General features: G+C 38.9%; 1 protein-coding gene across 3 annotated transcripts in view; it reads left to right on the top strand.

Moving 5' to 3' along the window:
- Positions 1-21,111, top strand: part of HIVEP2 (HIVEP zinc finger 2) — an 83,935-nt gene that overhangs the window by 46,110 nt on the left and 16,714 nt on the right. The window contains exons 2-4 of one of the 3 annotated variants that reach the window (XM_032873062.1): positions 7,471-7,565; positions 13,927-13,971; positions 15,083-20,637. In XM_032873062.1, the coding sequence (XP_032728953.1) occupies positions 15,466-20,637 (5,172 nt within the window). In that variant the 5' untranslated portion in view covers positions 7,471-7,565; positions 13,927-13,971; positions 15,083-15,465. Of the gene's footprint in view, positions 1-7,453; positions 7,566-13,926; positions 13,972-15,082; positions 20,638-21,111 lie in introns of those variants that run through there. The other 2 variants (XM_032873063.1, XM_032873064.1) reach the window with 2 other exon arrangements.

The following is a 21,111-nucleotide window of genomic DNA, read 5'->3' as shown; positions in this document are numbered from 1 at the left end:
ATGAATGAAATTATATGGTGTTTGTCTTTCTCTGATTTATTTTACTTAGCGTTATATTCTCTAGCTCTAGATCCATTTATGTTGTTGCAAATGGCAAGATTTCATTCTTTTTTATGGCTGAATAATAGTCCATTATATGTATATATCACATCTTCTTTATCCATTCATCTGTTGGTGGGCACTTGGGTTGCTTCCATATCATGGCTATTGTAAATAATGCTGTCATAAACATAAGAGTAAATATATCTTTTCAAATTAGTGTTTTCATATTCTTTGGGCAAATACTCAGTAGTGGAATTACTGGCATTATCTGGTAGTTCTATTTTTTACTTTTTGAGAAACCTGCATACTGTTTCCCACAGTGGCTAAACCAGTTTACATTCCCACCAAGAGTGCATGATGGGTGATGTTGAGGATCCTATCATGTGCCTAGGAGGCATCTGTACGTCTTCTTTGGAGAAATGTCTGTTCATGTCCTCTGCCCTTTTTTAAATTGGATTATTTGTTTTTTTGTGTGTGCTGCGTTGTATAAATTCTTTCTATGTTGTAGATACTATTTATCAGATGTGTCATTTGCAAATATCTTTTTTCATTTAGGAGGTTGTCCCTTAGTTTTGCTTATAGGTACCTTTGTTGTGCAGAAGCTTTTATCTTGATGTAGTCCCAGTAGTTTATTTTTGGTTTTGCTTCCCTTGTCTCAGGAGACTTATCTAGAAAAATGTTGCTATGGCTGATATCAGAGAAATTACTGCCTGTGTTCTCTTCTAGGATTTTTATGACTTTAGGGCTCACATTAGGTTTTTAATCCATTTTGAGTTTATTTTTTGTGTGTGGTGTGAGAAAGGGGTCCAGTTTCATTCTTTTGCATGTTGCTATCCAGTTTTCCCAACACTATTTGTTGAAGAGACTGTCTTGTCCCTTGCATATTCTTGCCTCCTTTGTCAAAGATTAATTGACCATATAATCATGGGTTTATTTCTGGGCTCTCTATTCTGCTCTGTTGATCTATGCATCTGTTTTTTGTGCCAGTACCATACTGTTTTGATTACTATAGCTTTGTAGTAGATCTTGAAATCTGGAATTGTTATACCTCCAGTTTAGTTCTTCTTTTTCAAGATTGCTTTGGCGTTTGTGATTCCGTCAAATTTTAGGATTATTTGTTCTTGTTCTGTGAAAAATGCTATTGGCTTTTTGATGAGGATTGCATTAAATCTGTGATCACTTTGGGTAATATGGACATTTTAACAATATCTGTTCTTCCAGTCCATGAGCATGGAATATCTTTCCATTTGTTTGTGTTGTTTTCACTTTCTTTCATCAGTTGATAGTTTTCAGAGAATAGGGCTTTACCTCCTTGGTTAAGTTTATTCTTAAATACATTTTTATTTTTTGTTCAAGAAATCAGACAAGAAAAAGAAATAAAAGGTGTACAAATTGCTAAGAAAGAAGTAAAACTGCACTATTTTCAGATGACATGATACTATATATAGAAAACCCTAAAGATTCCACCAAAAAACTACTGGATCTGATAAACGAATTCTGTGAAGTGGCAGCACACTAAATCAATATATAGAAATGTGTTGCATTTCTATACACTAATAATGAAGAGGTAGAAAGAGAAATTAAGAAAACTGTCCCATTTAAAATTGCACCAAAAATAGTAAGATTTTTAATCATAGAAAACATCTAATTCTTCTTGCCCTTTTTAAAAAACAAGGCAACATACACCATTCTGACAGAGAAATAATAATTGTGGAGATGGGGTTACCATATTTCCACAGGCCTCCTTGGTGAAATTGTGGTATTATGAACCAAAGGGCATACCTCCATTGGCTTTAATGAAAGAGCTATCCTTGCTTTGGGGAAGGTGATTGCATAATTTGACTTAAAATGCTTAATTTAAAATTTTTTTCATTATAAGAGCATAAGAAGCTTGATAACAGAAAATAGCTTTTGCTGGAAAATTAAATACATTTAAAGACTTAAATAAATATTTTTGGTTTGGATATGAAATGATGGACTATTTGTAGAAATTGATTATTTTGACAACTAATTTTTCTACTATTTACTCATTTTAGGAAAATTAAAATTTTCATTGAATTTATTTTATTTTCTGTAAAAATTGTTAGCCAGTTCAATGGGAGCATTGGTTTTTAGCTGCTGTTATTTTCTGTTTCTTTGACCAGTTAGTTTTAAAGTATGGATGATAATCGTTTTTGCTCATTTAAAGTTCAATGGTATTTATTCTTCATTCCTTTTAATCCATTTCTGTGATAAAGGCCAGATTAGAGGAAGTAGTGTGGAGAGTGGGAAATAATTGACTTGAAGTTTGAAGACCTAGACAATAGCCCCAAGCCATCATAATGACCTGTTAGCTCCTTAAGGAAATCTTTTGATTTCTCTGGTTCTCACCCTTTTCTTCTGTTAGTTGACTGATGGATTGAATGATTTCTGAAATGTTTCACAGTACTTATTACTCCGTGTGTGATTTAGAATAGATTCAAAAATTAATGATGATAGAAGTGGGTAGTTATATACCTGGTCCTAAAACAAGTTAGATATGACTTATTTGATGTCAAATCTGTGTTCAAGAAAACAAATCTCAGTTACAACTGTGATCTTGGAAAATATAACATGTGCTTAGGAACACATGTGGGGAGAAGTTTGCATAGCCAATACCAGATGATCACAGCCCAGACTCAGAGTAAGGACTAGAGAGCACTATTCGATACTGAATCATCAAAGAAAGATTAAATTATGTTCAGGAGACTCTAATTAACTCAAGAAGAAGCCTAATGTACTTTGGAAAATAATCACTAGCAGATGTTAAAACAAAAATCATTTTCTCTGTAGTCTTTACCTAACCATAAGGTTGTATTAACGAGAACACCTTATTCCTTAAGCAACTCTGTGAACTAACATTTCACCACGCTAAAAGCATATACAGTTAGAGAAAAACTGGAATGATATACCAGACAAGTGTATTTATTTCTCAAACTAACATTGAGAGCTGTGTAGTTTTGTGTATTAGCAGAGTTTTCTTTGAAGACTTACTCAATATCTATTCCTCACTAAACCTTTCCGAATTCTCTTGATAAAATTGACCATTCCCTCTTTTGTGGTCTCCCTGTACTGTATTTATATTTACGTCAAAGCACCGAAAACACTTTGACAACTAATTTTTCTACCATTTACTCATTTTAGGAAAATTAAAATTTTCATTGAATTTATTTTATTTTCTGTAAAAATTGTTTGTTCACGAATATCACCCTATTAGGCTCTGAAGTCTTAAATGGAGAGCTTGCCTCTCGCATTCTATATTTTGCTAACTTAGCCCATTTTCTGGTACATAGTGGGCATTGACAAATGCCTAAAAGTGTCATAAAATGGTGACAAAAAATCTAGTTAAGGAGACTTAAGTTATATCCCTAAATCACATGCGCCTACTTTTTTGGTTGTTTTTAGTAATATTAATTTACACAATGTTCTATTTTGTGTCTTGTCTGTGCTCCAGCAGCAGCTACCTGCTGAGAAGCAGCAAAGACCACAGGTAGCTTTGGGATCATGTTCACAAGCAGTTTCTAGAACCAGAGCCCTAAGCAAAAAGACAAAATAGGTGAATTTGATTCAGTTTTGCCCCAACTTCCTCCTGTGGAAACTCCCTTTTCCCACACACATTTTGTGACTTTTCAGAGCCTCTGCCTTGTCCCAGTAATTAATTGTTCCATGTTCCAAAAATTACTACCTTTTCCTTTTCCTATTTGTATCTCTTTAACCCTTTTTCTTCTTCTTTCCACTTCAAAGCCAGCCCCAACCTTCACTTTGATTTACAAACTGCTTCCAAAGATCTAAGCTTATAATCATCACACCAATCAATGTGTGTGTGTGTGTGTGTGTGTGTGTGTCTGTGTGTGTCTGTGTATTGTCATCATGTGTGCCTGCCTTCTCTACCACCTCCCAGCCACCACTTACCCTTGCCACACCAGACACTCTGAAGTGGAACCAGGGGCCCATTTAGAGCCTTTTTTTCTTTTTTTGGGTGGGGAAAAGATGCCTCTCTTCAAAAAACTGGTGGAATTAATAAAATGTATCATGAGCTTGCATTTCTCTTTAAGTACCCTTCTCCCATCTTTACCTACTACTTTGGAATTTCTTTTACTACTATTGAATATAAGTATCTCTTCTCTAGTGTGTGAAGAGCAGTGTTCATTCTTTTAAACATGTCATATTTAAATGCTTCTTTTAAATGAGAAACAGAAGGACCATATCTTGTTTCCAGTCCTATTTGCCATTTTTCATAGAGTTGATGTGCATAATAATTATTTTTAATAGTGACAACTAAAATGCAACTGGTTTATCTTATCGGCTCTTCTAAAATTATGATCTAGTGTGCATTTATTTAACTTAAGGGGGAAAAATGATGGAAGGTACTTATATTTGCACAAGAAGTTTGTTTGCCAATGAAGCTTTAATGTTTTGCAAGACTCATCAGAAAGTCATATTAAACTATTAAGTCCTAACTTGTCTTAAAATAATTTGGAAAATATAGAGATTTGAAATAATAAAAAATTCTACCAGTAATGGATATTTTAAAACAAATCTATCTATCTACCTATCTGTCTACCTATCATCTATCTATCTATCTATCTATCTCATCTATCATTTACTATCACAGCTCAGTGTGTTCCTTGCTTGGCTTAGTGACAATACCTTTAAGCATCCAAGAATAAATATCTAATGCCAAGATTTTTTAAGAGTAGAAGGGTTGAGAAACCACTGGGACAGAAACAGTAATGATCAAATTTTCCAAGTATTTTTTACATGTTGGAGATGGGGGAATTGGAAAATATTTTTGAAGAACTCTCCTGTAAGCCTATAGGTGACAGAAAAATCAGTCTGTACTTTGTAAAGTGAAAGATAATTTTCACCCCCTATTTAGGAAAGAATTTTAAATGATGTGGGGATATATAACAAGATCCATTAACACTATTTCCTGAATTAAAATTGTTAGTTTTATTAAATATTAAAGTTTCATTGCTTGATGATTTCTTATGAATCTAATAACCTAAAAGCAAAGTTAAAGAAATGAAAATCTCTCCTCTTTTGTTCCATTGTTTAAGAGTATACTGTGTGAAGTCTTGATTTCCAGGGAACATAAACATAACTTGTCACACTACATTCTCAAGAGCTATTTGAGGAAAGATTTGTCTTATATTTTGATAAGGAAACAGGCCCCAAAACTCATTTAAAATTAATGCAAAAATCATTTTCTGAGATGGTTATCTTCAGGTCTTTATGGTAATAGTAATAACTGCCTCCTTTGTATAGGCCATTACTGATTCTAATTTGCAACAAAATTATTTGTGTACAGTCACCAAAGTTGGTGTCATATCCTTCATGTTAATACCGCCCAGATCTTTGCCTTAAAATCACACTAATTACCTGGAGGTTTCTGTAAGGTAAAATGTAAGTGTAATATCCCTGCCACTGATTTTTTTGTTCTCCAAGGGAAAACCAAACATTGAAGAGGTCATGAACTGTAAGGCATGTCAAAGAAATTTCAATCTTCTTATTGAGGGAAAAGAGGGATCTTCTCTAATCTCAAATTCCAAATATTTGTGCATGTCATGAGATAAGTGTTTCCTATTTCTGTAGCCATAGTCCTGGAAAGTTAAGCCTGGAAAAGCAGATTCAGTACTGGGAACATTGCCCTGTCACAGCTTGTCTGAGGGATACTCTTGTGCTCTGTTTTGCCTGTGGAAGCTGTTGGCAAGAATGAGGATTTCTGGGATTGGGAATGGTTGGGTACCTATCTATAGTTTGCAACTCAGTTGGAAGGAGTGGGTGCCCGTGCTGGCCTTCTGGGGGTTATGTTCTCCTTTTTCTTACTTACCTCTTAAGTTTAGTGACTATGGGATTGTCAATCATATGTAGTCACTGAATACTGCAAGTTATTGTTCCCTGGAAATAGCTGTATCTATAGATTCTTGGCCCGTTTATGTCATAGGTGAATGTTGTTTGGAGTGCAAAATAGCTGAGTGATTTATTAATTTTTTTTTTTTTTTGTCCGGAGGGATGCCATGCTTTACTTTAGAGTTGGTCATATTGCCAAAGTATAGTTTGTGTGTGTGTGTGTTTTTAAAGCACTTTAGCTTGTTTTTTTTCTTTTCTTTAAAAAGGTGTTATTTGGTTTGTTAAAAATATAGATATAATTAATTATCTTATAGAATCTATGTCTTTTTCTTTCAGTATTTAATCAATCATGCTCTTTGGCTTTGATGAAGCTTTCAATTTGGAGAACAGTAGAGCTTGTCAAGTGTCATTTTCAGTACCAGCAAATGGTTGATTTGAGGCAAGGAGAACATAGTTTTAAAAAGAAAATAAATCTAGCATTTGCTTAATAATTTGCCCTTTGCAGCAACGGAATCTTATCTGACCACCCACATTCATCTGGCTGCTGACGAGGTTCTTGCTTCAATTGCAGAAGCTATTTTTGTACCTTTTGTGTCTTTTGAGGAACCAAGTGGGCCTACTTGCTTATAATGATTCACATCTCAAAGTGCACAGGGGGTCCGGAAGTGCTACTGTGGTGGTGTGGAAAGGGGGGAAGTTAAATCAAACTACTTCCTTTGAGCACTTTGAATGCTCACATGAAGTGGGACTGGATTAAGGCACATTTTGCCATGTCCTGAATCTTTAGTCCTTCCTACAATACTCTAACTGGTCTGGAAGAAAAAGCAATATTAAAAAAAAAAAAAAAGGAACAAACATACAATAACCATCTAAGAATAGTATAATAATATTTTTATATGGGCCTTTTGTATGGGGAGGTAAGCCGTCTTAAGATGGTTGATTGATTCATCTACTTGGATTAAGTAGTTTGACTGACTTTGCATGCATTTCTTTGGATTAAAGTTGGGTAAATATTAATTCTAAGTATGAGAATGTCCCTTCCTTTATTTCTTGTTAAGTCTCAGGATTTTAGTTTGGTTGGTTTTGGCTTCCTATTTCAGAAATTAATTTTAGCCCAGAACATAACATTGCTGAAATAAACTATAGAAAAGAATTCGCGACGAGGTTATCTGAGATTTCATCCTTTGGAGTTTATTTGCTGATATACCACAATAAGTTTTATAAGACTCTCAGCTTGAAGGCGGGACTGTGTCATGCACAGCCAAGGCATAATTTCTAGTTCCAATATGTTAAGATATATCCCTACCATTATTTTCCTAATTGCCCCCACTTTTGCTGGTATAGGCAATTCTCTTGAATACAAGTACTTGTTCAAAAGATTTTAACTATGTTAAAAGAGAGGAAATTTTTTTCTTCAGAAAAAAAAATGTCTTCTTGAGAGATCCTCTTCCAAATTTTCTTTCCTCAAAGAAAGCAGTTTCTGTGAATGAAGAAAGCATGCCTCTTAAATTGACTACAAGTGCCATCATTTAAAAAATAGTCTTGTTCATTTTTTAGATTCCCCGAAGTTGTGCATGAGTTCCTGTGGGGAGAGTCGGCCTCGTGGAAGGCATCGATGGTTGTGATGCCGTCTTTTGATATGTGGATAACAGGTTAATAACTACAATTTATTACTTTATTCTAATTGTTTTCATATTTAACTTGAAAAGCAATTTTGGCCTACCATGTACCCATATGTAAACCAACTTCCTCATTAAATCGGGGAGGAAACAATGTATATGCCCTCTCCAGGAAAAGGGGTTGTGAAGGTTTTGTTTTGTTTTGCAAGCCAGTTGCAATGATAATTCCCTTAGTTGAGATAATCTCATTTAAGAGAATTTCTTTCTGTCAAGGTTTATTTTCATGTAAAATTCTACTTAGTACATCTTAATTATTTTGGCTCTACAATGGGGAAACAAAATCACAATTGTAAAAAAACAAAAACAAAAAACAAAACAAAACAAAAAACCCTGCAAAAAACTTTTAGAACAAGATATTGAAAGAAGCAGCCTGCAGTCAAAATAAGCCATAAATACCTTGACTAAATATGCAAACTATACAAACATCTGCAATCATGCTCTCAGTGTAGCCAGTGTGGAAAAATACACAGTTTAGTTTTCCATTAGGTTTTAAATATCAAATTGGATTTTAACATATGTCAAATTAGAGGGTAATCATCAAAATATTTTTACTTTTTTCTAAAAGTTCTCTCAATTGGCAGGGTTTTATATTAATATAAGGTATCCTCCTCATATTGGCAACTTGGCTTATTTTACGGAGAACTAAGGTTGTTATGGGGATTTTTACTAATAAAAGAAGCATTTATAATGAATTTGGCTCTCAGAACGGTGCCTTTTTTTTAATCATCCTGTGGAAATAAGTCTGTATTCAGCTGGATTCTGGCAATGGTCACAGTTTTTTTGTAGATCCTTTTTCCCCTTATCCAGTCCTCCTATGTGGTATTGATTTGTGAGACCATCATTGTGCCCTGAGATGCTCATATATTTCTTAAAATATTTGGTAATTGATCTCTGGCATTTTAAAAGCAAATATATGAAAACAGCCTCCAAAGTTTTATTCAGTAATTGCTATATTAAGATGTGCATACTTGTTTACAAGTATAATACCCCCCTAATTCTCAAAAAAAGGCCAAATGACCACTTTGATTTTTAGAAATGTTTAATACTAAAATTTTGGAAGTAGAGAGGTAGTGTCTGTTACCAGTCATTTTATACCATTATTATTTAGGATGTTATTATGTGATGCACACTTGACTTTTGCCACCGCGCAAGTAATGATTAATTTCCTGAGGTAAAGATTTTTTTCTAAGATAGTGTTTTTCTAAGCAAAAGATCCCAGATTGACAACTCTGGATACTGTAAGCCTTTATTCATCTGCAGAGCAAGCCTGCCTTCCTGCCAATCCCACCCAGCTGTTATCCTGAAGAGACCTCTGTTGAGGTCTATACGGGAGGCTGTTTCTGTGCCTTTCCTTTCAAGGCCTGTCTGAGGAAATTATTTAACTGGGTGCCAAATTTATTTGAGTGGGACTGTGAAGAGTGGCCAAGGGAGAGGGCACACTTTTAGAAAAATGGCAACTCTTCCATGTAATAGCCACGCAGAGGATAATATCTTTTTCAACATTGTCCCCCTCTGAAAAATGTGCCTAAGCTGCCAGTCAGTGCCTGTCTTTACCGCCTGAAGGGTTTCTACCGGCTGGAGCACCATCCACAGGAAACCCCAGAGTCATATTCTCCAACGAAATATCTCACTCCTTTCGTAGAGCTTAAAGACATTGGGAAAATTTCAAATGTGAATGCGAAATTGTGTTTGGAATATCTCTCCTTTGTTGACAATGGGTGCCAAAAATGACTCTGCGTGGGTTTGCTTACCATAAAAAGAAATCTCACAGAATGAAATAACTGGCTGGTTGTTGTTGTTTTTTTTCTCCCCATATGAGGATTGCTCTAATATTACATTTTTTGAACATATCAATTGATTGGGAAAACTGGAAATTTAACTTTTAGCATACATTTAGGAATATGAAAAATGAGACATAGCTTTGCAATAGAGAAGTGATATTATAGCTGTAATTAACCACATAACTATGGATTTCATAGTGCCAAATAGATGTCTATTGAGAAAATGTAAGTAAAGCTTCAGGTACATACAAGGGCACTTTTGATGGGTCATAATAATATTATTACCATTTCCCTATTAAAAAGCATTTTCATACATTTAAACAATAAGACATAAGCTCAGGAATTTACCATTGTTGGTAGTTAGATTGCTCAGTAAAAGTAACACCTAACAAAAAAAGATGAATGTCATCATCTCATCTTGGATTCAGCTTTGAAAGCCTTGAGATTAAAAGTGAATTCTTCCCCGGATTGGAAGTTGAGGGGAGCAGCAAAGAGACTTTGGAACATTCCCAAATCCTGTTTGGTTTTAACAAGACAAATATGCTATGCCCAGTAATAGATCTATGGTACATACAATTTACATGGAAAATTCTTTCCCATTTCCAAGATAAAACAACTGTAGACAAGAGATTAATAAAAAGAGTCACATTTTTAATGGTTTAAGAATATGATCAGTATATTCCTCTAAGGACCCATCACTCATGTTTTCTCCCTTCTATTTGTCTCCATATGCCTCAGAAACTGCAAGAAGGAAACTGATTTTATGGATAGCAGTTATTTGAAACCTCTCCAAGTCTGGTGTTGAAGGGAAATGCTATATTCTCAGCTATGTTTAAAATCTAATGTAAAAGGTACATGTGAAATAGGAGTAGTTCCCAATTCCCTCGTGATATTCTTAAGCTTTTCACTGCAGTGAAAAATGAGATGTTGAATTTTAGAGGAAGGTAGACCAGAGGGATCCCCAGTCCTGCTGAGACCTCTAGTTCAGACACAGGCAGAAGCTCTTCCTGTATGACCTGGAGTAGGGAATGTGGTTCAGACGATCATCCAGTTTCAAGATAACATGGTTGGACATTTTAGGTAGGCTTGTCTTTAGAAATTTAAAAGGGAGTGGTCTCCCTGACAGAAGCTATTTGCATAACTGTATTGTACTGTCAATGTATTTTTTGACTGGGATCAAAGTTTTGAATTTTAAAGTTTTCTGAATAATAAATGCTATTGGAATATAGGATGGTCCCATGTGATATCAGCAAAATCGATTTTTTAAATAAAGTAGTAGATTTTGACTTTTCCTGATTAGGCTTTTTTCCTAAAATTTAAGTTCCACAATTAACTAAACTTTCTAGGTAATTTTTGTTCTGACCATGAAATACCGGCTTTTGAATCTTTGGTATGTCACTTTTCTTCATCTTCTGGTTCATTCTTTAATAGCAAAATAGTACTGCCTTTGTGTGATTTTAATTTGTGCATCTCCTTTTTTGTAATATGTTCTTAGTGAATAAGAATTGTGTATGTGTTGTTTAGGGTATAATGGTTTTAATTTACTACTGTATACCACAGAAATTAAATCTGTGTGATTTATAAAGATATTACCTCATTACTAAATAAAACATTTTACTCTACTTAATTATTAAATGTATTATTCCAATCCTATTTTTCCAAAAAATTTTATGTAATTGCTTAATTTGAAGTCAGTGTTTTAAAGCAAAATTTTATATTATTCTGGGCAAACCAATGACTGGGAAGTGACCATATGCCTAATTTTCACTTGTGAGCTTCTTACTTTCCTTAAAAAGGAGTGCTTTTCAAAGCACTTCAATTGTCTGTTGTAATAACTTCTCATGTTCTCACAAGAAGCTGTCCTCATAATACTGTTCTTAATACTTTATATTTTGACAATATATACAAATTGTAAATTGTACAAAAATTTACTCATTTTGAACATTATTTAAATTATGGATTTGTGTGATTTCTAGGAAGTGGCATTTTGAGGCCACTTTCTGTAGTACAACCATGCAAAACTCTTATATTCTCCTAGGACTATGAACAATTTAAGGTCTGGAAATATTGAAATCCAAGGGACAATATTTAGGAGAAAGTATTATTGAATATGTATTATTTTAAGTTACGATAAAACTTACTAGCCTAAGTGGATGGGAGAGATGAGACCTTATAGGCTTGGAGGTGAGCCAAACCTGGGTTTGACTCTGGTTCTGACAGTCAACTTCCCTAAGGAGACTGATCCTCCCTAAGGATCGTGATTCTGTCAAATAGGTATTATAACACTTATCACATAGGGTTGTCATGAAGAGCCAATAAGGTAACACATAGGAAGCTCTGTACCAGTATCTGGCATGTGGTAAATGCCATATCATTATCATTGATATTACTTATTAATGATAAACATTATCATTGTTATTACTTGCAAAAGAGCTGCATATACAGGTCAAAGTCATGTAAAATATTACATATGAAAAGTAACTTAGAAATTACTCAGTTCAAGCTCTACCTTCTAGTTAAGGAAAGGCTCAAAAATGTATCTGTTGAGTTGAAAATACACTGTGCTTTCCATTTAAAGGGTACTATTCACCATTAAAAGTCTGATGGTGGTTGTGTTTACATAAACCTTAAATATTTAGTTAATTAGAGAAAAAGTTCAGTCAATTTGGGTTCGACATTGCATATTCTTGTTAGCACGATTGCTCTGACCGAAGTAAATTTGCATTGCAGTATTATAGGGCCATTACTTCTCTTTCAGTTTTTGTCTTATTACCTACAAAAGTATGCAGAAGATCGGTGTGAGGAAAAATTCAATCTAATAGTAAAACTTTCCAGCAAACCGAAGTTAATATGCATATTGTTTAGTTTTTCCATCTACTGCATTACAAATCTCTGGCTCTTAGCAGAAGGAACTTTTGATTACAGATGTCTTGTTACAAATATCTGGGGGCTACTTATTCCTCACCCAAAAGACTTATTGTTCCTTTGACTCAGGTCATGATCTGAGGGTTGTGAGATCAAGCCCAGATTTGGGCTTATGCTGAGCAGAGCGTGTGCTTGAGATTCTCTCTGTCCCTCTGCCCCTCCCCCTTCCCCCTGCTTATGCTCTCTCTCTCAACCTAAAAAAAAAATAAAAAAAGAAAGAAAAGAAAAGAAAAAGAAACAAAAAGAAAAAATTACCAAAAACCATAAGGTAAAAAGTAGTGAAAGATATGGAAGGGGCATATGCCCCTTCTGACTCCCTGATTCTACTTTGCAGTTTAATTTAATGAGAGTTAAAAGCCATTTGGCATCCCTGTAGATTACATGTTTTTCTTAAACGCATCCTAGGGTGCAGTGAGTTTTTTGTTGTTGTTTTTAACATTCAATATTACTATCTTCTGGATGAGTTCCTATATGGGTACTTATTGCCATACTTTATTTTCTTAAATGGCTGAGTTTATGATGGAGTCATATATTTTTTTTTAAAGATTTTATTTGTTTATTTGACAGACAGTGATCATAAGTAGGCAGAGAGGCAGGCAGAGAGGGAGGGGAAAGCAGGCTCCCCACCGAGCAGAGAGCCCGATGCGGAGCTCGATCCAGGACCCTAAGATCATGACCTGAGCGGAAGGTAGAGGCTTAACCCACTGAGCCACCCAGGTGCCCCTGACTGAGTCATATTTTAATTTAAGCTGTCCTTGTATGCATGTCTTTGTGCACTTGTGCAGGTACCTCTGTAAGGATAAATTTCCAACAATGGAATTTCTGGGCCAAAGACTATGTGCTTTCTTAGTTTGATAAGCACTGCCACACTGTCTATCAGGGAAGCATCTCAGTTTTCATCATAACTGATAGAGTTGAACACTGAAATTCTCAGAATCCTCTGGGTATGACAATGGCCATTCACTTATGGAAGATGACTATTCACTTAAAATCTAATTATTTCTAAGTTGTTAAGTTTCCCTGAGCCATTCACAGCCATCTGGAGAATTCCTTGATTTGTTGTGATATAAATTTAAATGTGCAAACCTATAGGTTCAATAAAAAAAACCCCACTATTCTCAAGTTTTAATATTTAAGGAATTAGGGGCACCTGGGTGGCTCAGTCAGTTAAGTGCTTGACTTCAGCTCAGGTCATGATCTCAGAATCCCGGGATCTTGCCCCGTGTGGGGCTCCCTGCTCAGTGGGGAGTCTGCTTGTCCCTCTCCCTCCGCCTATCCCCACCCCCATTTATGCTGTCTGCCTCTCAAATAAATAAATAAATAAAATCGTTAAAAAATATTTAACTAATTAGAACCAGGCTACTTGTGTCAAAAAACTAAGATGTTTTGATATAATAATTTTGTATATTAGAAAATGCTACTAAATTTTTAATAATGTTTTCCCTCTCAGTTGTTTTTGGACACAGGGTTAATATAAAGTTTACTACTTTAGCAGAGTATATTCAGAGCAGTCACTGGTTAATCTTTTTTTTTTCTTTAGGGCACATTACATTAAACTGACCTTTATATATAGCAATGTTGTGGTTTCATGGAACAATTTTTCCTAACTGCATTTATTTTCTACCCAGGAAGCGTCAAGACAATCATGTCCATGAGAATGCTAAACCATTCAGGTAATCGTAACATTTTCAAACTATCCCAAAAATGTGTTTTGTTTTTCAATTTTTATGAAGATATTATAATTGTTTACTTTCCTGCCTTTTCCTAAGTTCTGGGACAATCTTTAATTCTTATAGCCTTAGCTAGCTCTGCTGATCACCAGTTTTAATCTATAAAATATATCTGTATTGTATGTTAATATAAATATAGATATATATAAAATATATGATATATTTAAATATTTGAAATATATTTTGCATGTATTTGTTTTATTATACATATATTAATCTATAAAATGTCCATATAGAGAAATATGTAGTACACTTAAGTATGCAACTTATACAACTTGGTCGGAAATAGCTCTAAATTTATTTTAATGAAGGCTTTAAAAAATGTTATGATTGGGGTGCCTGGGTGGCTCAGTGGGTTGAGCCGCTGCCTTCGGCTCAGGTCGTGATCTCAGAGTCCTGGGATCGAATCCTGCATCGGGCTCTCTGCTCAGCAGGGAGCCTGCTTCCCTCTCTCTCTCTCTCTTTCTCTCTGCCTGCCACTCCATCTACTTGTGATCTCTCTCTGTCAAATAAATAAATAAAATCTTAAAAAAAAAAAAAGTTATGATTACATAAATGATGTCGATCAAAAGCTTTCTTTTAAATACTTTTCTAACCGAAACTAAGGAGTATATAAAAGGATGACCAAAATTAAAGCACTGAAGAAATTTATGCTTATGACTTAATGCCATGTTTGAAATTAATATCTTTTAATTGTGGAACTAATGTAACAGCTATAAAAAGCATTCCTTGGAAGGGTGCCTGGGTGACAGAGTCCATTGAGCCTCTGACTCTTGGTTTTATCTCAGATTGCCATCTCAGGGTCCTGAGATCAAGTCCCACTGCGCTCACGTGGTGTCTGCTTCATATTCTCTCTCCCTTTCCATCTGTCCCTCCTGTTCATGCTCTCTCTCTCCCTAAAGTAAATAAATAAAATCTTTTTGTTTTTTAAACTATTCCTTAGAGTAAAAATCATTTGCAATTTATCCAATGTCAGCCTGGCTATTTGGGATTGTTTCTGGTTTCTAACTAGATAACTGTTATGACGATCTATTTGTGTTTCTTTTTCTTTCAGATCATTTTATCTTAGTGAAACTGGCAGTTGAACTTTGCTGTAGTTGATGGGCAAAATTTCTCCCAGGCTCTTCATCTCAATTTCATGCTAGTTGAAAATATTCAAATGCCATAAGAAATCTTTATAGATTTGCACTTAGCTTTTGGATGGACATTTCTGCAATGGAGAGAACTGTGTTATAGCCCTGGTCCAAGGAAATTACCATCGAATGCCCATAAGACTACGGGGTGGGTGTGGAAGTTTCCAAAGAGAAGGAGCACTCAGCAAGTCTGCAGACACCCTGCAACATGGAAGTAAACAAGCTCTGAAAAGCACAGCTTGGGAGACACTGCATGAGTCTGCATGGCTTTCAAGTGAACTAGCACTGAAGACCTTGTAACAAAATGGACACCGGGGACACAGCTCTAGGACAAAAAGCTACCTCAAGGTCTGGAGAAACTGATAAGGCTTCAGGTAGATGGAGACAGGAACAATCAGCTGTTATTAAGATGAGCACTTTTGGCAGTCAAGAAGGACAGCGGCAACCACAAATAGATCCTGAGCAAATCGGAGACACAGCATCAGCACAACTTTTTGGTTCTGGGAAACTGGCCTCACCTAGCGACGTGGCACAGCAGGTCACAGAGAAGCAATACCCACCGCACCGTCCAAGTCCTTACTCATGCCAACATTCACTCTCTTTCCCTCAGCACTCATTGCCACAGGGGGTCATGCACAGCAACAAGCCACATCAGAGCCTCGAAGGCCCTCCGTGGCTTTTCCCTGGCCCTTTGCCATCTGTTGCCTCCGAGGACTTATTTTCTTTTCCTATACACGGCCACGGTGGTGGTTACCCTAGAAAAAAGATTTCAAGTCTGAACCCTGCTTATAGCCAATACTCTCAGAAAAGTATCGAACAGTCAGAAGATGCTCACAAGAAGGAGCACAAACCCAAAAAGCCTGGCAAATACATTTGCCCTTACTGCAGCAGGGCGTGTGCCAAACCAAGCGTACTGAAAAAACATATCAGGTCCCATACTGGTGAGCGGCCATATCCATGTATACCTTGTGGTTTCTCGTTCAAGACAAAGAGCAATTTATATAAGCACAGGAAGTCACATGCCCATGCAATTAAAGCAGGATTAGTCCCTTTCACAGAGTCAGCTGTATCTAAATTGGACCTAGAGGCTGGTTTTATTGATGTAGAAGCAGAAATACATTCAGACGGTGAGCAGAGTACAGATACGGATGAGGAGAGCTCTTTATTTGTTGAGGCTTCTGAGAAAATGAGTCCTGGCCCACCGATCCCACTGGATATTGCCAGCAGAGGGGGCTATCATGGGTCATTGGAAGAATCACTGGGAGGGCCCATGAAAGTGCCCATTTTGATTATCCCCAAAAGTGGGATTCCTTTACCTAGTGAAAGCTCTCAGTATATAGGCTCTGATATGCTACCAAACCCGTCTCTAAATACTAAGCCTGATGATTCTCACACAGTGAAACAGAAACTTGCACTAAGACTGTCAGAGAAAAAAGGACAAGATTCTGAGCCATCTCTTAACCTTCTGAGCCCGCACAGTAAAGGAAGTACTGACTCCGGTTACTTTTCTCGCTCAGAAAGTGCAGAGCAGCAAATAAGTCCTCCAAACACAAATGCAAAGTCTTATGAAGAAATTATCTTTGGAAAATACTGTCGGCTTAGTCCCAGAAATACACTCAGTGTTACAACCGCAAGTCAGGAGCGTGCCACAATGGGGAGAAAGGGCATGATGGAGTCATTACCTCACGTAAACACCAGGTTAGATATCAAGATGTTTGAAGATCCTGTCTCACAGCTGATCCCAAGCAAGGGAGAAATCGACCCCAGTCAAACCAGCATGCTGAAATCCACGAAATTCAACAGCGAATCCAGGCAATCCCAGACTATGCCATCATCTATCAGGAATGAAGGAAAGCTGTTTCCTGCAAATTTCCAAGGCAGCAACCCAATTCTCTTAGAAGCTCCTGTGGACTCTTCACCTCTTATTAGAAGCAACTCGATGCCAACTTCTTCAGCAACTAATCTAAGTATTCCTCCTTCTTTGAGAGGAAGTCACTCATTTGATGAACGGATGTCTGGTTCTGATGATGTGTTCTATCCAGGGACGGTAGGAATACCCCCTCAGCGCATGTTAAGAAGACAAGCTGCATTTGAGCTGCCTTCGGTACAAGAGGGGCACATGGAGGCAGAACACCATGGCAGAATGTCAAAGAGTATCACAGGCTTATCCCTGAAGGAAAAGAAATTAATGTCTGGGGACCGGATGGGCTATGACTATGATGTCTGTCGGAAACCCTACAAGAAGTGGGAAGACTCTGAGACACCAAAGCAAGGCTACAGGGACATTTCCTGCTTCAGCTCTTTAAAACATGGTGGCGAATATTTTATGGATCCCTCGGTGCCATTGCAGGGTATGCCAACCATGTTTGGAACTACATGTGAAAATAGAAAACGCCGGAAAGAGAAGAGTGTAGGAGATGAGGAGGACACCCCCATGATTTGCAGCAGCATTGTGAGCACTCCCATGGGCATGATGACTTCAGATTATGACCCCAAGTTGCAGATACAGGAAGGACTAAGAGGTGGATTCTCCATGTCTGGACATGAGAACCCTTCTCACGGACACTCTGAGCGCTTTGAGCACTGTCGACCCCAACTCCAATCTGGAAGCCCATCTCTTGGGTCCGAGGAGTCACCCTCAGCCACTGATTCAGACAAGATGTCAGACCTAGCGGGCAGGAAGCCTCCTGGAAATGTGATTTCTGTGATTCAGCACACAAACTCACTGAGCCGACCCAATTCATTCGAAAGGTCTGAGTCAGCTGAACTGGGGGCTAGCACACAGGATAAAGCCTCTTCGCCTTCTGAGACCTGTGACAGTGAGATTTCTGAAGCCCCGGTGAGTCCAGAGTGGGCTCCACCGGCAGACAGTGCTGAAAGTGGAGGGAAGCCCTCCCCTTCCCAGCATGCTCAGCAGCAGTCCTACCATGCGCAGCCCAGGCTGGTGCGCCAGCACAACATTCAAGTTCCTGAGATTCGAGTGACCGAGGAGCCTGATAAACCAGAGAAGGAGAAAGACACCCAGAGTAAAGAGCCGGAAAAGCCTGTGGAAGAGTTTCAGTGGCCCCAGAGAAGTGAAACCCTCTCCCAGCTCCCAGCCGAGAAGTTGCCACCCAAAAAGAAACGATTGCGCCTTGCCGATATGGAGCACTCTTCAGGGGAATCCAGCTTTGAATCCACAGGCACCGGCCTCTCCCGCAGCCCCAGTCAGGAAAGCAACTTGTCCCATAGCTCCAGTTTTTCCATGTCTTTCGAAAGAGAAGAAACCATTAAGCTTGGCGCACCTCCTAAGCAAGATGAGTTTGGGAAGCATTCTGAGTTTTTGACTGTCCCTGCTGGGTCCTACTCATTGTCTGTCCCGGGTCACCACCACCAAAAGGAGATGCGGCGCTGCTCCTCCGAGCAGATGCCTTGTCCTCACCCAACTGAAGTTCCAGAAATCCGGAGCAAATCCTTTGATTATGGGAATCTGTCCCATGCCCCGGTGGCGGGGGCATCGGCTGGCACCACGTTATCTCCATCGCGGGAAAGGAAGAAATGCTTCTTGGTGCGGCAGGCGTCCTTCAGCGGTTCTCCGGAGATCGCCCAGGGTGAGGCTGGTGCAGATCTGAGTGTGAAGCAGGAGCAGATGGAGCACCTGCACGCCGGCCTCAGGGCCACGTGGCACCACACCCCCACCTCTGTGCTGCCTCCTCTCCAGGCAGAGGACCCCGGGAAGCAGGTTGTTGGGCCCTGTGGCCAGCTGAGCTCAGGGCCACTCCACTTGGCCCAGCAGCAGATCGTGCACATGGACAGCCAGGAATCTCTGAGAAATCCCTTGATACAACCAACATCATACATTGCGAGCAAGCACTTGTCTGAGCAGCCGCACTTATTTCCACATCAAGAGACTATTCCATTTTCTCCCATCCAGAATGCCTTGTTTCAGTTTCAATATCCCACCGTCTGTATGGTTCATTTACCAGCTCAGCAGCCTCCCTGGTGGCAGGCACATTTTCCACATGCCCTCATGCAGCACCCTCAGAAGAGCTGTGGCAAGCCTTCTTTCCAGGCAGAAATCCATCCTGGCTATCCCTTAGAGCATATTACAGAGCACACTGGAAAGAAATCTGTTGATTATGTGCACACGAAAGAGCAGACTTACCCATGTTATTCAGGAACATCAGGGCTACACTCAAAGACCATCCTTCCAAAGTTTCCATCAGACCAGAGCACCAAGTCACCTGATACTCCCTCCGAGCAGGTTCTTCAAGAAGATTTTGCCTCAGCAAATGCCGGGCCTTTACAGTCCTTGCCAGGAACAGTGGTTCCTGTTAGGATCCAGACCCATGTCCCATCCTATGGGAGTGTCATGTACACAAGCATTTCTCAGATACTTGGGCAGAACAGTCCTGCAATTGTCATATGCAAAGTCGATGAGAATACTACCCAAAGAACACTGGTGACCAATGCGGCCATGCAAGGGATAGGATTCAACATTGCCCAGATGTTGGGGCAACATGCAGGCTTAGAAAAATACCCCATCTGGAAAGTACCTCAGACCTTACCCCTTGGCTTGGAATCCTCCATCCCCTTATGTTTGCCTTCCACATCTGATGGTGTGGCCACGCTGGGAGGTAGCAAACGGATGCTTTCTCCAGCCAGCAGCTTAGAACTCTTCATGGAAACAAAGCAGCAGAAAAGGGTCAAAGAAGAAAAGATGTATGGACAGATTGTCGAGGAACTCAGTGCTGTGGAGCTAACCAGCTCAGACATCAAGAAGGATATGTCCCGCCCACAGAAACCCCAGCTGGTTCGACAAGGTTGTGCTTCTGAGCCAAAGGATGGCTTGCAGTCGGGGTCATCTTCCTTCTCCTCACTGTCCCCTTCCTCATCTCAAGACCATCCATCCGTCAGCATGCCCTTGAGGGAGCCATTCCCACCCAACTCCAGGGCACCCTCTCTAGGCCAGAAGTCCAGTGGGCCTTCCGAAAGCAGAGAGTCCTCAGATGAACTTGATATTGATGAGACAGCATCTGATATGAGCATGAGCCCACAGAGCTCCTCATTGCCTCCAGGAGATAGTCAGCTTGAAGAGCAAGGAAAGGGCCAGAAGCTGCCTGTTGGCATGCTGGTGCACATGGCCTCTGGCCCAAGCAGGAAAATGGCAAACTCAACTCTTCTTTTCACGGATGTGGCAGATTTCCAGCAGATTCTTCAGTTCCCTAGTCTGCGGACAACAACTACCGTGAGTTGGTGCTTCTTGAATTATACAAAACCCAATTACGTGCAACAGGCCACCTTCAAATCCTCGGTTTATGCTTCATGGTGCATTAGTTCCTGTAACCCGAACCCATCAGGATTGAACACCAAGACCACTCTGGCTCTTCTGAGGTCCAAGCAAAAAATCACTGCAGAAATTTATACTCTGGCCGCTATGCACAGACCTGGAACTGGCAAACTTACATCATCAAGTGCTTGGAAGCAGTTTGCTCAGGTAATGGATACCATTTCTAAAAGCCCTGTAGTGTGGATTTGCTTGCTGAGTAGAATACAGAGTGAAGGACGTAAGGTCTAAAACATACAAGTGAAATGAAGGTTAGAGTCGAGGGAGCCCTCTGCGACACTGATTTCCCTTCCCTAGTGAGAGAAGAAGCCACGGACCGTGAACTGGGTCTTGGGGACGTCTCTCCTTCATCCAGGTGCTGTGAAATTCTACCACTGGGACCGATTCCTTTGGGTTCTTCTCCTTTCTGGCCTGTGTTAGTGACCCGGCAGATCCAATTTTCTTCTGATGTGAGGAATTGAGGGGTTGTGAAGTGTGGATACAGGACGTAGAACTCTGTGAATATGGGGATGGACAGTGACTGGAAAGACCCGGGAGGAAGTGTGCACGTGTCAGAACTGAATTCCACAAACTCCAGGGGGCGTGTTCGCATTGACAATACTTTTTACTAAAATTTTACTAAAA

This window comes from Lontra canadensis, unplaced genomic scaffold (assembly GCF_010015895.1).
Source record: "Lontra canadensis isolate GAN:19392208 unplaced genomic scaffold, GSC_riverotter_1.0 scaffold47, whole genome shotgun sequence".
NCBI classification, from domain to species: Eukaryota; Metazoa; Chordata; class Mammalia; order Carnivora; family Mustelidae; genus Lontra; species Lontra canadensis.
The sequence above is the reverse complement of the archived record's forward strand: the minus strand, read 5'-3'. Positions and strand labels throughout refer to the sequence as shown.